Here is a 15,936-nt window from a genome sequence, read left to right as displayed (position 1 = left end):
AAACTCAGCGGGTGAGGCAGCATCTATGGAGAGAAGGAATAGGTGACGTTTCGGGTGGGGGCGGGAAAAAGGAAGGAAGAGGCAGAGACAGTAGGACTAGAAGGAGAGCTGGGAAGGTGGAGGGAGAGGAGGTAGAAGACAAGGACTATCTAAAATGGGAGAAGTCAATGTTGATACTGCTGGGGTGTAGACTACCCAAGCGAAATACCCAAGCTTGTCCTCACTACATTTACTGCTGGCTCCAGTCGCAAATCTGAGTTTTCGAGTGATCTGTGCAAGGCATTCATTGATGCTGGAATTCCACTGTGGAAATTGGAAAACAAATCTCTCAGAGGTTTTTTAGAGAAATACACAGAGGCACACAGTGACCAAAGTTGCCTGGTTGCACATAATTACTAGCATTTTTTAAATATTATCTTGTGTTAAACTATACCGTCTGTCAGACAGAATATGCTTCAGTTGTGCAAAGCTTCTTTCTACCTCAGCTGAGGTCACTGGTGCATACTCAAAACAAGCTACAGACTCTATATTCATGTTGATATCTTGTGCATTACAACTACCTTTGAGAACTTTAGCTATGTTTTGTATTTCATCAAGATCATTGTTAGCTAAAATCATTCTCTCACATTTTCCTTGTATTTCTTTACCTACATCAGCAGGAACTTTACGAATATCGTCAGTTACTTTGTTTAAAACCTGTAAGTTATTCACGAATGTTTCACCATGTTTCGCAAGGGAAGTGATAACTTGTGGGAAGTTTGCAAAATTGGAAGCAATAAATACAAGATCGCGGTGGAGTGACTTTTTCTGCATGATTTCACTGTCGATCCTGACTGGAGCAGATTCTTCTTCTTCAAAACAGTTGACAATTTCATTGATCCTTTCAAAATTTGCAGCATAGTAGAGTACAGCAAAGAGCCATGTACCCGTTGGAGGTGGCGAAAATGTCGGAGGATTATCTGTTGTATGTGACAGCTGGTAGGGTGGAAGGTGAGGACAAGGGGAACTCTGTCCTTGTTACCAGTGGGGGGGGGGAGTGGGGAGTGAGAGCGGAGCTACGGGATATAGAGGAGAACCTGGTGAGAGCCTCATCTATAGTCGAAGAAGGGAACCCCCGTTCCCTAAAGAATGAGGAAATCTCCGATGCCCTGGTTTGGAACACCTCACCCTAGGTACAGATGCGGCGTGGACGGAGGAATTGGGAGTAGGGGGATAGAGTCCTTTCAGTTCGCAAAACAGCCAACCTGATCTCCCGGTGGCTCAGCACTTCAACTCCCCCTCCCATTCCGAATCTGACCTTTCTGTCCTGGGCCTCCTCCATGGCCAGACTGCCACCCAACGCAAATTGGAGGAGCAGCACCTCATATTTTGCTTGGGTAGTTTACACCCCAGTGGTATGAACATTGACTTCTCCAATTTCAGGTAGTCCTTGCTTTCTCCGTCCTTCCCCTCCCTTCCCAGCTCTCCCACAGCCTACTGTCTCTGCCTCTTCCTTTCTTCCCCCCCCCCCCCCCCACATTAGTCTGAAGAAGAGTCTCGACCCAAAACGTTGCCTATTCCTTCGCTCCGTAGGTGCTGCCTCACCCGCTGAGCTTCTCCAGCATTTTTGTCTACCTTATAAATCAAGCTGTTCAGTCCCAGCAACATTGTCATGAATCTTTTCTGCACCATTTCCAGCTTAACGACTTTGTTCCTATAGCTGGGCGAGTTGAATTGCACACAGCGCTACAAATGTGGTTTCAACAACAATTTATACAGTTGCAACATGAATTGGCTGAATTTTATTGAATTAATTAAATTATTAGACTGGAAATATGAAAAAATGTATTTGAAAACAATACAAAATCAGCACTATCAGTTTTGCAACAAGGAATCAATTGTGTCTATCATTTGTTTCAACTGAAAATTAGAAAATTCCGTTGTAAAAACTTGTAAGAGTTTCTCAAGACACTGTTATTTACCAAATTAGTTCAGTTTATTGTCACATGTATTAAGGTACAGTGAAAAGCTTTGTTGTTGCGTGCTATCCGGTTAGCAAAAAGGCAATACATGATTAGAATCAAACCATCGACAGTGTACACATACAGGATAAATAAAAGGAATAACGTTTAGTGCAAGATATGGTCCGGAAAAGTTTGATTAAAGATAGTCTGAGGGTTTCCAATGTGGTAGATAGTAGCTCAGGATCGCTCTCTAGTTGGTGATAGGATAGACAATAGACAACAGGTGCAGGAGTCAGCCCTTCGAGCCAGCACCGCCATTCAATGTGATCATGGCTGATCATCCCCAATCAGCACCCCGTTCCTGCCTTCTCCCCATATCCGGGATAGGGCTCTTAAAGATGACTACGCTATCTTTAAGAGCCCTATCTAGCTCTCTCTTGAAAGTATCCAGAGATGTTTCAGCAGATCTGTAAGGTGTTCCTATGTAGATCTGCCTCACCAGTGATGTGCAGTCTGATTGTGTCAGTGCTGGGAATATGATTGGGGTGAAGTTTCATTTGGTTTTGCTTTATTCCTTGTGAGGGTTGTTGCCTCGTTGAATGAGTTTCAAAAAGATTGAAAGTGATTGCCGCTCCTTAGGCACTGCAATAGTTCATTTCAGGTATAAAAACATAAATAAGATGAGAGAAATGAAGTTTGCCATCACAGCATAGTGGTCCTGCCTTTAAAATCAATTTGAAAAATGTTACAAAATAAAAAATCAAATACTGCAACCCAGTCATTTTAATTAATCGGTTTTGCTAGAGATTGAGTTCAGTTCTGACCAAGTGATAGCTTTTCCCTCAATTGAGAATAAATTGGCGAACAATCTTGTTAGCAAATGTCCAAATTCCTCAGGCACTTGGATGGCATTTAGAATTCATGAAACCTTTGCACAGATTTACATAAAGAGCAACTGTGACTCTTTTGGGTTGGCCTTAGAAAATGTATCCATGTTCTGGCCCGATTTGCGGTTGGCCATTTTCTATACTCTCACAAGAGCATTTGTGGTTTAATTCTTCTCAACGTGCATTTAATGGATTTATATATTTACTGGGAATAGTCTGATAATAATAATAATAATACACTTTATTACGGACTCGAGGTTCAGACAAGGGGCAATATTACATAAAAATGCATTGCATATTAAAAAATATCATAAAGTACATATAAAATCTTAGTATATCACATATAAAAGCATCATAAATTATATATTTAAAAAAAACACACAATACATAAGTAAAAATCCAGATTAAAAGAATGATCAATGTCCTACAACAAGACTGATAGTGCAGTGGTCTCAAAAAAAGAGAAATAAAGGCACATGGGGCATGGAGTCTGCAGTACACAAAAAGAGTGATAGAAAATTGTGAAGTAGCAACATTATCAATTTATTTTCTAGAAGGTTTGCGACATCAAATCCTACATAGCATGCAAAAAGGCTGTGGTATATCCTCAGTGGAATGTGACTCTCAACATGAATGTTGACCATTGAACTGTTAATTATAAGGAGACTAGCACTTTCTACTGTGCTATCTGATATTCAAACAAACCCATTGCAGTAATGATTATTGTAAATTGGATGGGCAAAGCTTTCCAAAGCATAATTTATCTATATTACTAAAAGGCTCATCTTGACCACTTCCTGTTGCACTGTATATTGATTTTAGAAAAAATGCTGCCACTTACAGCTGTGATTTTTGGCCAGTGGAGTCCCCCTCCACTGCTCAGGACAAGAGGATTTTTCCCATCGATGAAAAATAAAAGACTTATTAGTGTTTAAAAAATGTTGAGATTCTCTCTCCTGAACGCCACGCCCCTTCCGGAGGGACTATAAAACCTGGAAGTGTGGAGGTGCCTCAGTTCTCTGCAAGATGGGGGAGCGAGAGGTCGCAATTCTCAGTCTGAGCTGTGAATAACACTGAACACATGTCTACTAAATTGTGAGTGGTTTTACTGACCTGTCAGTGCCCTTAATGTGATTTGAAAATGTGGTTTGAAAGTGCTAAAGCTGTGTTGCCTTTGGTTTGAAAATGCTAAAGCTGCCTTGCCTTTGGTTTGAAAGTGCTAAAGCTGCCTTGCCTTTGATTTGAAAGTGCTAAAGCTGCCTTGCCTTTGGTTTGAAAGTGCTAAAGCTGCCTTGCCTTTGGTTTGAAAGTGCTAAAGCTGCCTTGCCTTTGATTTGAAAGTGCTAAAGCTGCCTTGCCTTATGTTTGAAAGTGCTGAAGCTGCCTTGCCTTTCGTTTGAAAGTGCTAAAGCTGCCTTGCCTTTGGTTTGAAAGTGCAAAAGCAGCGTTGCCTTTGGTTTGAAAATGCTAAAGCTGCATTGCCTTTGGTTTGAAAATGCTAAAGCTGCATTGCCTTTGGTTTTAAAGTGCTAAAGCTGAGTTGCCTTTCGTTTGAAAGTGCTAAAGCTGCGTTGCCTTTGATTTGAAAGTGCTAAAGCTGCGTTGCCTTTGGTTTGAAAGTGCAAAAGCTGCGTTGCCTTTGGTTTGAAAGTGCAAAAGCTGCGTTGCCTTTGGTTTGAAAGTACTAAAGCTGCGTTGCCTTTGGTTTGAAAGAGCTAAAGCTGCATTGCCTTTGGTGTGAAGGTGCTAAAGCTGCCTTGTCTTTGGTTTGAAAGTGCTAAAGCTGCGTTGCCTTTGGTTTGAAAGTGCTATAACTGCATTGCCTTTGGTTTGAAAGTGCTAAAGTTGCCTTGCCTATTTAAAGTTGCCTTGGCTAATTAAAGTTGCATTGCCTAATTAAAGTTGCCTTGCCCAATAAAAGTTGACGCCCAATAAAAGTTGCCTTGCCCAATTAAGGTTGCCTTGCCCAATTAAAGTTGTCTTGCCCAATTAAAGTTGCCTTGCCCAATTAAAGTTGCCTTGCCTACCATATAATTAAAAGTCTAATCTTGACCACTTCCTGTTTGTGTTTTATATTGATTTTAGAAAAAACACTACCACTTATAACTGATTTTTGGCCATCTTACTCAGAATCCCCCTCCGCTCATCAGGTGCCGAGGATTTTTTCCATCGATGAAAAATAAAAGAGTTATTAGTGTTTAAAAAATGTTGAGATTCTTTCTCATGTCAATCATGCCATGAAGGCCACGCCCCTTCTGTTGGATGGGGGGGCTATAAAACCCAGAAGTATGGGCGTGGCTTAGTCTTTGCAGGATGGGGGAGGGAGAGGTCACGACTCGCTGTCTTTAGTCACCTTGCACCCTTGTTGAAATGGTATGAAACTGTACTTAAATATGGGAGAGCTATAGCGGCTCTGAACCGGCCCTGCTGAGTGCCCCCCATCCCCCTCTGGACTGTCTCCCTCAGATGGTCACGTTGCACAGTTTATTTATTTATTTTTACATCGGTTGGAAGCTGCATACTAAATCTCGTTGCACTAATGTGCAATGACAATAAAATATATTATTATTATTATTATTATTATTATTATTAATTTGGTGGCCTTGCACCCTGCTTGAAATGGAATTTCAAGAAATAGCCGTGGGTCAACTGACAGGCCCCCAGCCGTGAGTGACAACAGGCTTGAGTGACTGAGCCGCCAGCCCAAGAATCCATTCGGCCAACAATGTCCATAATCGCACTCTGGAAACCAGTCCCTTTAGCCCACAACACCCATACTAGTGCTCCAGAACCCCCCCCCACTGGCCACCAATATTGGAATTGGTGGACAGGTGGAATATTGCGTTGGGGGACTAGCCCTCCCGTGTGATGCTGGGACCCAACGGGTTCCACTTAGTATATAACTAAAATTGACATTTAGCATATATTGAACAAATTCGTAGTATGTCTGGTCAACCTTTTACCTGCTAGGCTGTACTACTATGGGGCAGACAAATTGTGCTGGCCTTTCCCCTTTCATTTGGAGGATCTTCATGTATTTCAGCTATTCTCAATGGGTTGGTTTCAGACTGCAGCTTCCTGCCAGGTGAAGCGGTGGTCTGGGCAATCTAGACATTAAATAAAGATAAATGTATAGCCTGAAGTGAGAAGAAATGCTGTCGTTCTGAGTGTGAAGGATAGTGTCATGCTCTACAATGTCATGAACATGGAGGACTTGTGTGGTCCAGAACGTAGTTCCGTCGTTTCAACCTCCAAATCAATGTGCTGGGTGCAGCTTATTGTTGTATTCTGCCTGTGCTATTTAAATGTGTCCTCTGCTTACTCTCTGATCTGCTGGTCCAAGTATGTCTACTCTCATGCGGCTGACCCCTGAGCACATCTCTCTCTGTTCCTAAATAATGGAGAAATATCACTGGAAAACTGCTAATTTATTACTATAACATATTCTAATTTGTCCACTAAAAAAGATTACCATGGCAGTAAGCAAGTTAAGGCATTTCAAATCATTAATGCTAAAGCTGGCAATGGATTGTGATACCTGTTTTTTTTTGGTATGTCCGCAGATTCAGAAGTCGCGAAACAAGCAGTTACGTGAGTTGTTTCCAGATGGATTTGGCATTCATCATGCAGGAATGTTGCGTCAGGACAGGAACTTGGTTGAAAATTACTTTTCTCGCGGGCACATAAAAGTGTTGGTCTGCACAGCTACATTGGCCTGGGGTGTTAATCTTCCAGCACATGCTGTCATCATAAAGGTAAATTTACACAACCCATAACATTTCTATCTGGTTATTTTAAAACAATAGGTTTCTTCTTCTAGCCTTTAACATGTTGGGCTGATGTTGTCTATGTGCTGATGAGAGAAAACCATATAGACAACAGTAGAACAGAGGATGGTATTAGAATTCATTACCATGTACTAATTATGAATTGTTCCACTGAAGAATTGTGATCTAATTGTTACTTGAGTACAGTGCATAATTGGAGTGATTAAAAACTTGAGCAAAATACAGATTATTTTAGAATGAGTGACCACAAGGTAAACACTACTTATTAATCTATCCAACAATTCTATGTAAAATAATTATGTAAACCATAACAAAGGCCCAAAATTCAATTTTTGTTGCCCTAGATTCCACCAACATTATGTTTGATATCTGGATATAATAATTATTTTAAAACTGCAGTCTGATGTAACTTATGTGTTATATGCTGGATCCTTGAAGAAAACTTGATGAGCATTTTGTTAATTGGAATTATTAGCAATGATTGTAAATTCAAAGGCCTTCCTGAAAACACAAAAGTAAAGGTCTTGGCAATTGAGAGTTGCATGAAAAATAGAAGCTGCAAATGTTGGAAATCTGAAGTAAAAACAGAAGATCCTGGAAACACCCAGTACTTATTTTATAATTGGATTATTAGCAAATCTGTGTCAGCAGAGTAAATAGTGGTTTGAGTGTTATGACGTTTAAATCTTTTTTCACTACATTTACTGATGGGAAAAGACAATTTTCATGGAAATATTGAAACAACAAATTGATTACTTCGCTTGCCATTTCTAACACTTTTCCACATTTTGTCTACAGGGCACTCAAATATATGACGCCAAAAGGGGCTCTTTTGTTGACCTAGGAATTTTAGATGTGATGCAGATTTTCGGCAGAGCTGGACGGCCTCAATTTGACAAGTTTGGCGAGGGCACCATCATCACTGCTCATGATAAACTCAGTCACTACTTATCTCTATTGACTCAACAGAATCCGATCGAAAGCCAGTTTCTAGATCGCTTAGCAGACAATCTAAATGCAGAGGTCAGTACGCTGATATTTTGTGAATTCCTCTATTCCACCGTTCTAGGTGTGTTTAACTTTCAGCAGGAATGTACGGCTATAGATCCAAGATGTACATCGACTTAAATAACTGGCATCTTAATACATTAATTCACAAATTGAACAACATTGAGCTTTATCTGACACTTCTCGCATGTATCTGCTATTCCTACAGTTGGACTAACCTTTTGTGGTCCAATGGATGAAGTTAAGCTCCAGGCTTTGCTGCAAACTCCAGGTGGTCCTGCAAACTCAAAAGGTGTTTGTTTCAACAATTCACCACATTGTAATCTCAAAGTTTTTAATGGCTTGTGATATAGTCATTAGCTTTGATAATAGCATCAACAAAATCAACGATAGCAAAGTAAAAGTTCATAGTACAGCATTTTTTTAACAAGGAGGCTTTGCCAAGTCTTAGGCTGTATTGGTTGAGAGACTGGCTTGCGCAATGCCAAGGCCTGACATTCAGCAGCAATGAAACTATTAAAAAAAAAACAAGCAATTTAAATATTATTTAAGTTTTGCAAGCAAAATAAGATGTGCTGAGGTATTTTTGGCCTTTGAGGACTGTTATGAGTTCACGAAGTGACGACAAGGTTACTGCAGGTTGCTGAAAATAACACTGACGTAGTATGTATTGAATTGGTATTAAGGGAATAAATGGTGAAGATTTTGTTAAGTGTGTGGGAAAGTTGTCTGAAATAAAATGCAGATGGACCCACTGAAGAAGGGGCTACACGCCATCTCTTCTCAGGAAAAATGATTGGGCAAGTGATTCTTGTGTGTGTGTGAGAGAACTCTTTGGGACCGGTGACCATAATACCATTAGTTTCAAGATAGTCATGGAAAAAGATAAGGTTTGTCCTCAAATTAAAGTCCTAACTTGGAGGAAGGCTAACTGAAATCAAAAGTTGATTGGGAGAAGGTATTGGCTGCAAGTAACGGGGTGTCTGGCTAGTGAGAGGCTATTAAAAGTGAAGTAGAAGGAGTTCTGGGCCAGCCTATTCCTGTTGGAGGGCAGGGCAATGTCAAAAAGATCAAGAAACCTGAACTGACAAGGGACATTGAAGGTCTGGTCAGGAAAATTAAGGCTTCATATAACAGCAACAGTCAGCTGGGATCAGATTCAGATCAGATTCAGATTCAAGATTCAGATTCAACTTTAATTGTCATTTTCAGTGTACAGTACAGAGACAACGAAATGCAGTTAGCATCTCCCTGGAAGAGCGACATAGAATATGATTTCAATAAATAAATCTATTTACATGCATACAGTCATAGCGTTTTTCCTGTGGGAGGAGTGTCCGTGGGGGGGGGGGGGTGATTGGTAGTCACCGAGGTACATTGTTGAGCGTGTGCGAGGTACATTGTTGTACAGTGTGACAGCCGCAGGGAATAAGCTGTTCCTGGACCTGCTGGTCCGGCAACGGAGAGACCTGTAGCGCCTCCCGGATGGTAGGAGGGTAAACAGTCCATGGTTGGGGTGAGAGCAGTCCTTGGCGATGCTGAGCGCCCTTCGCAGACAACGCTTGCTTTGGACAGACTCAATGGAGGGGAGCGAGGAACCGGTGATGCGTTGGGCAATTTTCACCACCCTCTGCAGTGATACAGTTGGTAAGGATGCTCTCGATGGTGCAGCGGTAGAAGTTCATCATAATCTGAGGAGACAGATGGACCTTCTTCAGTCTCCTCAGGAAGAAGAGATGCTGGTGAGCCTTCTTGACCAGAGTTGAGGTATTGTGGGTCCAAGAGAGGTCATCGGAGATGTTGACCCCCAGGAACCTGAAGCTGGAAACACGTTCCACCTCCGTCCCGTTGATGTGGATGGGGGTGTGCGTGCCGCCCCTAGACTTCCTGAAGTCTACAATGAGCTCCTTGTTCTTCTTGGAGTTAAGGGCCAGGTTGTTGTCAGCGCACCATGCTGCTAGGAGCTGGACCTCCTCCCTATAAGCCGACTCATCGTTGTTGCTGATGAGGCCAATCACCGTTGTATCATCTGCATACTTGATGATGGTGTTAGTACCATGTACAGGTGTGCAGTCGTAGGTGAAGAGGGAGTAGAGGAGGCGGCTCAGCACACAGCCCTGTGGAACGCCGGTGTTCAGGGTGAGGGTTGAGGAGGTGTGCTTGTCTAACCTAACAGACTGGGGTCTGTTGGTTAGAAAGTCCAGTATCCAGTTGCAGAGGGAGGGGTCGATGCCCAGGTTACCGAGTTTGGTGATCAGTTTAGAGGGTATAATGGTGTTGAATGCTGAGCTGTAATCGATGAACAGCATTCTTACGTAAGTGTCTCTGTTGTCGAGGTGGGAGAGGGCGGAGTGAAGTGCCGTTGAGATGGCATCCTCCGTACTCAAGCAAGTCTCTAAAGTGACGCAGCTGTACATTCAATGAAATCAGGACCTGAGGCCAATGCCAAGCTCGCACTTGAGGAACTACACACTGTCACCAAAAGTATTGAAACAATATACCCTAAAGCCTCGTTCATAATAGCCGGGGACTTCAACCAGGCCAACCTCAAGAACGTGCTTCCAAAATATTATCAGTTTTTGAAGCAGCCAGCTTATTCAATAATTGTTCTTAAATATTTATACATTGTTTTTGGTTACTTAAGTACCAGGCAATAAAATCTTTTCTGTGGAAGGGTCCCGACCAAAAATGTATATGCGGAGATGCTGCCGAACCACCTGAGTTACACTATCTTTTTTTGTAAACCAGCATCTGCAGTTCCTTGCATGTGATTTTTTAAAAATATTACCTGAACTATGGAGATATCAATATATAATGTAAATAATGAAATAATCTGAAATGTTGAATTAATTTTATTGCTTTGATTTAGTTGTGGCATTCCTGTTGTTTGTTATTTATAGTTTCTGATTGAATCTTGTCTCTTCCCAAGTCCCCAATTGCTTTCTACTGACTAGAAACAGCATTTTTAACTTAAATTTACACTTTCATATTGCCTCCCAGTAGAGTCTTGTTGAGAAACAGTGAAATAGAGAGTATTTTGTTTGATGCAATGTTCTAATGAATATCAATGACCTTCTCTAAATATAGACTCCGTTCAATGGCTTATTTATTTAAATCCCGTTCAATTGTCTAATTCTAAATTTGCTAGTCCTAACTCAGCAAGCAGCCTCAACAACTCTGCTGGAGGTGGAGAATTCAGTTCAAAATGTCTGTTCCTTAAGATCACTTGGTCATTTCTTTTGTAAATATGTCTGAACTTTGGTCTTGGGAGACATTCACTGAACGGACTAGAAAATGAACCAAGGAATCATACGTCAGTAAAGACTGGCATCTTCCGGAGAGAAAAGGGGATGTAAAAAGGATTGTGTAGAATGTAAAACAAAATCAGCTTTTAGTTCTTATAATATTACTTGTGTGACAGCTTTAACATATTTCTTTGTTAGCCCAAGGTGTCTTATACTATGAAAGATGTTATTTTGTTTGTGTGTCCTGAGATGCAGATACAAACAAAACTTTGAATATTAACACTGAATAGAAAACCACTAGATGTCACTAGAGGCCCATTGAAGTAAGAGAGCAGAATTCTTTCAAGCATTGATAGACACAAAAAGCTGGAGTAACACAGCGGGTCAGACAGTATCTCTGGAGAAAAGGAATAGATGACGTTTCAGGTTGAGACCCTCCATCAGAAGAATGGTTTGAAGAAGGGTCTCGACCCGAAACGTGGTCTAAAGAAGGGTCTCAACCTGAAACATCACCTGTTCCTTTTCCCCGGATGCTATCTGACCTGCTAAGTTACTTCAGCATTTTGTGTTTATCTTGGGCCTAAACCAGCATCTGCAGTTCCTTTCTACACATTAAACCTATGTCTTCTAGTTTTAGACTCTCCTATCCTGGGGAAAAGACTGTGGCTATCCACCGTATGCACATCCGCCATGATTAAATATATTGCTATAAGGTGTCACCCCAGTCTCTTATGCTCCAGGGAAAAAAGACCAAACCTACCCATCCACTCATTATACCTCAAAACCTTTCAGAGTTAGTAATATTCTTGTAAGTCTTTTTATGTTCCAGTTTTCCAGTTCCAATCTTCCAGTTTAATGACCTACCTTTTCGAGCTGGGCAACCAGAACTGTGACCAATACTTTAAATGTGGCCTTAGCAACATCTTATCCAGCTGTATCAAGACGTCTCAACTACTCTTCGGAGTACCCTTACTGAAGGCAAGCATGCAAAACGCCTTCTCCACCACCCTATCTACACTTTCATGGCACAATGTACCTGCACCCCTAATTAGCTTTGATCTATAATTCTTCACTGGGTCCTGTAACTTACTGTGAAATTCTTGCCTTGGTTTGTCCTACCAAAAGGCAAATCCTTGCATTTATCTGAGCAAAACTCCATCTACCAAGTCCTCATTCCATTGGCCCAGTTGATCAAGATCCAGTTGTAATCTTACATAATCTTCTTCAACCCATTTTAGGGTCACCAGCAAACTTACTAACCATGATACCTACATCCAATTTGTTAATATAAATAATGAAGCACTCTGGACTCAGTTCACAATCCTTTGGCATAGGACATGTTACAGGTTTTCAATCTGAGAAACAACCCTTCGCCAGCACTCTATATCTCTTACTTTCAAGTCAATTTTGTATCTAATCGCCTAGCTTGCCCTGGATCCATGACATCTAACATACCAGACTACCCAGACATGGTGTATAATGTAGAGGCCTTGTTAAAGTCCAGAAATACATTTACTGCACTGCCAATATCAATCTTGCTATTCTTGGTTTGCAGATATTTTTTCTAGGTCTTCTGTGTATATGTTGTGTGACATGTGTGGTTGTGCCAAATGGGGTGGAATATACCTTTGGAAGCTGTGCCTGCTAAATTTGGGCATGTTCACAATGAATGGAAGGCTGATTCAGGGAAACCTGTGGAGATCTGATGCAGTGAAGTCAGACAAAGGGGTGCACTTGCATGTACATCCCGTTTTATGTCATACATGTAGTTTTATATGCTAAACATGTGGAGGAAAAGGCTTTGTATGCAATAGCATCTAGAAGTGGTGGTTTCATTGACACAATGTAAAACCCAATTATTGTCAGTGATTTAATGTGCCTATTAGCAAGAAAATGTTTGTTGTTGAAAGCCAAAGTTTTACAAATGTTTGTCAAACAAGTAGTCAGATTCTTGTTTAAGAAGGAACTGCAGATGCTGGAAAATCGAAGGTACACAAAAATGCTGGAGAAACTCAGCGGGTGCAGCAGCATCTATGGAGCGAAGGAAATAGGCGACGTTTCGAGCCGAAACCCTTCAGACTGATGGGGGTTAGCGGGGAGAAGAAAGGAAAAAGGAGGAGGAGGAGCCCGAGGGCTGAGGGATGGGAGGAGACAGCCCGAGGGCTGAGGAAGGGGAGGAGACAGCAAGGGCTAACAAAATTGGGAGAATTCAATGTTCATGCCCGCGGGATGCAGGCTCCCCAAGCGGAATATGAGGTGCTGTTCCTCCAATTTCCGGTGTTGCTCACTCTGGCCATGGAGGAATCCCAGGACAGAGAGGTCGGACGGGGAATGGGAGAGAGAGTTGAAGTGCTGAGCCACCGGGAGGTCAGGTAGGTTCTTGTGGACCGAGCGGAGGTGTTCGGCGAAACGATCACCCAGCCTCCGCTTAGTCTCACCGATGTAGATCAGCCGACATCTAGAGCAATGGATGCAATAGATGAGGTTGGAGGAGATGCAGGTGAACCTCTGTCGCACCTGGAACGACTGCTTGGGTCCTTGAATGGAGTCGAGGGGGGAGGTAAAGGGACAGGTGTTGCATTTCTTGCGGTTGCAACGGAAAGTGCCCGGGGAGGGGGTGGTACAAGAGGGAAGGGAAGAATTGACAAGGGAGTTACGAAGGGAGCGGTATTTGCGGAAGGCAGACATGGGGGATGGGAAGATGTGGCGAGTGGTGGGGTCACGTTGGAGGTGGCGAAATTGACGGATGATTACTTGTTGTATGTGACGGCTGGTGGGGTGAAAGGTGAGGACTAGGGGGACTCTGCCCTTGTTGCGAGTGCGGGGATGGGGAGAGAGAGCAGTGTTGCGGGGTATGGAAGAGACCCTGGTGCGAGCCTCATCTATGGTGGAGGAGTAGTCAGATTCATTTGCCTACCATTATAAAATTAATGTCGCTTCACAAAAGTTATTTCAGGTTCACCGTGCATGCTGTGAACCAAGTAAAGTAACTGAATCTCAATTTGGCAAATTATTCTATCATTAGGTCATAAGTAATAGGATCAGAATTAGGCCATTCGGCCCATCGTCCACTCCGCCATTCAATCATGGCTGATCTATCTCTCCCTCCTAACCCCATTTTTCCGCCATCTCTCCATAACCCCGGACACCCGTACTAATCAAAAATCAATCTACCTATGCTTTAAAAATATCCATTGACTTGGCCTCCACAGCCTTCTGTGGCAAAGAATTCCACAGATTCACCACTAAAGAAAATCCTTCTGTTCGCTTTCATCAATGAAGTGAAAATAATATGTAACATTGTTGTTAAGTAGCATTTAGTCACCAGTAACTTACTCATTTCTGCACACATTGAGCTTTGCCAGAATCACTCAAGACCTGACGTTATGACAGCCTAGGTCCAGAGATAGACGAGAGCTGAATTCCAAGGATGAAATTATCATCAAAGCTAATCATGTTAGCCCAGAATACTGTCAGAGGTCACAACAACAGTGACTTCAATGAAAACTTCATGTGGGTAAATGGCATGAGTATAGATAGGAACATTAGGCAACATGGATAAGGTGGGACAATGGGCCTGTTTCTGTGCTAGACAACTCTTTGACATAAGGTCAGCCATCTTGATGCTGTTTTAGTGATCACTTTGACAATAAAAACACATACATCAGGCTGTTCCTTATAGACTGCAGCTCTGCATTCAATACCATCATCCCCTCCAAGCTGGTCATCAAGCTCATGGATCTGTGTCTCTGCGCATCCCTCTGCAACTGGATCCTTGACTTCCTCATCAACAGACCACAATTTGTAAGAATTGGCAGTAACATTTCTTCCTCAATAACCATCAGTACGGGAGCAGCTCAAGGCTGCGTGTTCAACCCCTTGCTCTACACACTCTATACTCACGATTGTGTAGCCGGACATAGTGTGAACTCCATCTTCAAGTTCGCCCACGACACCATTGTTGTTGGACGAATTACTGATGATGAGTCAGAGTCTAGAGGGGAGATCGATCGACTGACCAAATGGTGCCATTACAACAACCTGGAACTCATTGTCAATAAGACCAAGGAACCGATAGTTGACTTTGGAAGAAGGATGAAGACCCACAAACCTGTCTATATCGATGGATCTTTCCTGGACCCAGCACACTGATGCAATTATAGAGAAAGCCCATCAACTCCTCTACTTCCTGAGAAGATTGCAGAGATTGGGTATATCAGACAGTACTCTCCTGATCTGCTACAGGTTAACAGTAAAGAGCATATTGACTGAATGCATCATGGACTGGTTCGGCAACTTGAACCCCCGGGAGCGAAGAAGACTGCAAAAAGTGGTGAACACTGTCCAGTCCATCACGGGAACTGACCTCCCTACCATCGAAAGGATTTACAGGAGTTGGTGCCTCAAAAAGGCAGCCAGCATCATCAGAAACCTCGGTCACAGGGTCATTTCAGTTCTGCCTTCGAGAAGAAGATATAGGAGCCTGAAAATTGTAACATCCAGGTTCAGGAACCAGGGGCCACAGCTTAAGAATAAGGGGTAAGCCATTTAGAATGGAGATGAGGAAACACTTTTTCACACAGAATTGTGAGTCGGAATTCTCTGCCTCAGAGGGCGGTGGAGGCCGGTTCTCTGGATACTTTCAAGAGAGAGCTAGATAGGGCTCTTAAAGATAGCGGAGTCAGGGGATATGGGGAGAAGGCAGGAATGGGGTACTCATTGGGGATGTTCAGCCATGATCACATTGAATGGTGGTGCTGACTTGAAGGGGCGAATGGCCTACTCCTGCACCTATTGTCTATTCCAACTCTCTGGGTGAAGAGGTTTTTCCTCAGCTCAGTCCAAAATGGCCTACCCCTTATTCTTAAACTGTGACCCCTGGTTCTGGACTCCCCCAACATCGGGAATATTTTTCCTGCATCTAGCCTGTTCAATCCTTTAAGAATGTTATATGTTTCTAGAGATTCCCTCTCATCCCTCTCAATTCGAGTGAATACATGCCCAGTCGACCCATTCTTTCATCATCTGTCAGTCCCAGGAATTGACCTAGTGAACCTACGCTGCA

The 15,936-nt window shown here is 42.5% G+C and overlaps 1 protein-coding gene across 1 annotated transcript in view; it reads left to right on the top strand.

Moving 5' to 3' along the window:
* ascc3 (activating signal cointegrator 1 complex subunit 3) overlaps positions 1–15,936 on the top strand; it is a 363,313-nt gene that overhangs the window by 176,863 nt on the left and 170,514 nt on the right. Inside the window, exons 15-16 of the mRNA XM_033021915.1 lie at positions 6,394–6,585; positions 7,417–7,641. Coding sequence (XP_032877806.1) covers positions 6,394–6,585; positions 7,417–7,641 — 417 coding nt within the window. The remainder of the gene's footprint in view (positions 1–6,393; positions 6,586–7,416; positions 7,642–15,936) is intronic.

The sequence above is a fragment of the Amblyraja radiata genome, chromosome 5, assembly GCF_010909765.2.
Source record: "Amblyraja radiata isolate CabotCenter1 chromosome 5, sAmbRad1.1.pri, whole genome shotgun sequence".
NCBI classification, from domain to species: Eukaryota; Metazoa; Chordata; class Chondrichthyes; order Rajiformes; family Rajidae; genus Amblyraja; species Amblyraja radiata.
The sequence above is the reverse complement of the archived record's forward strand: the minus strand, read 5'-3'. Positions and strand labels throughout refer to the sequence as shown.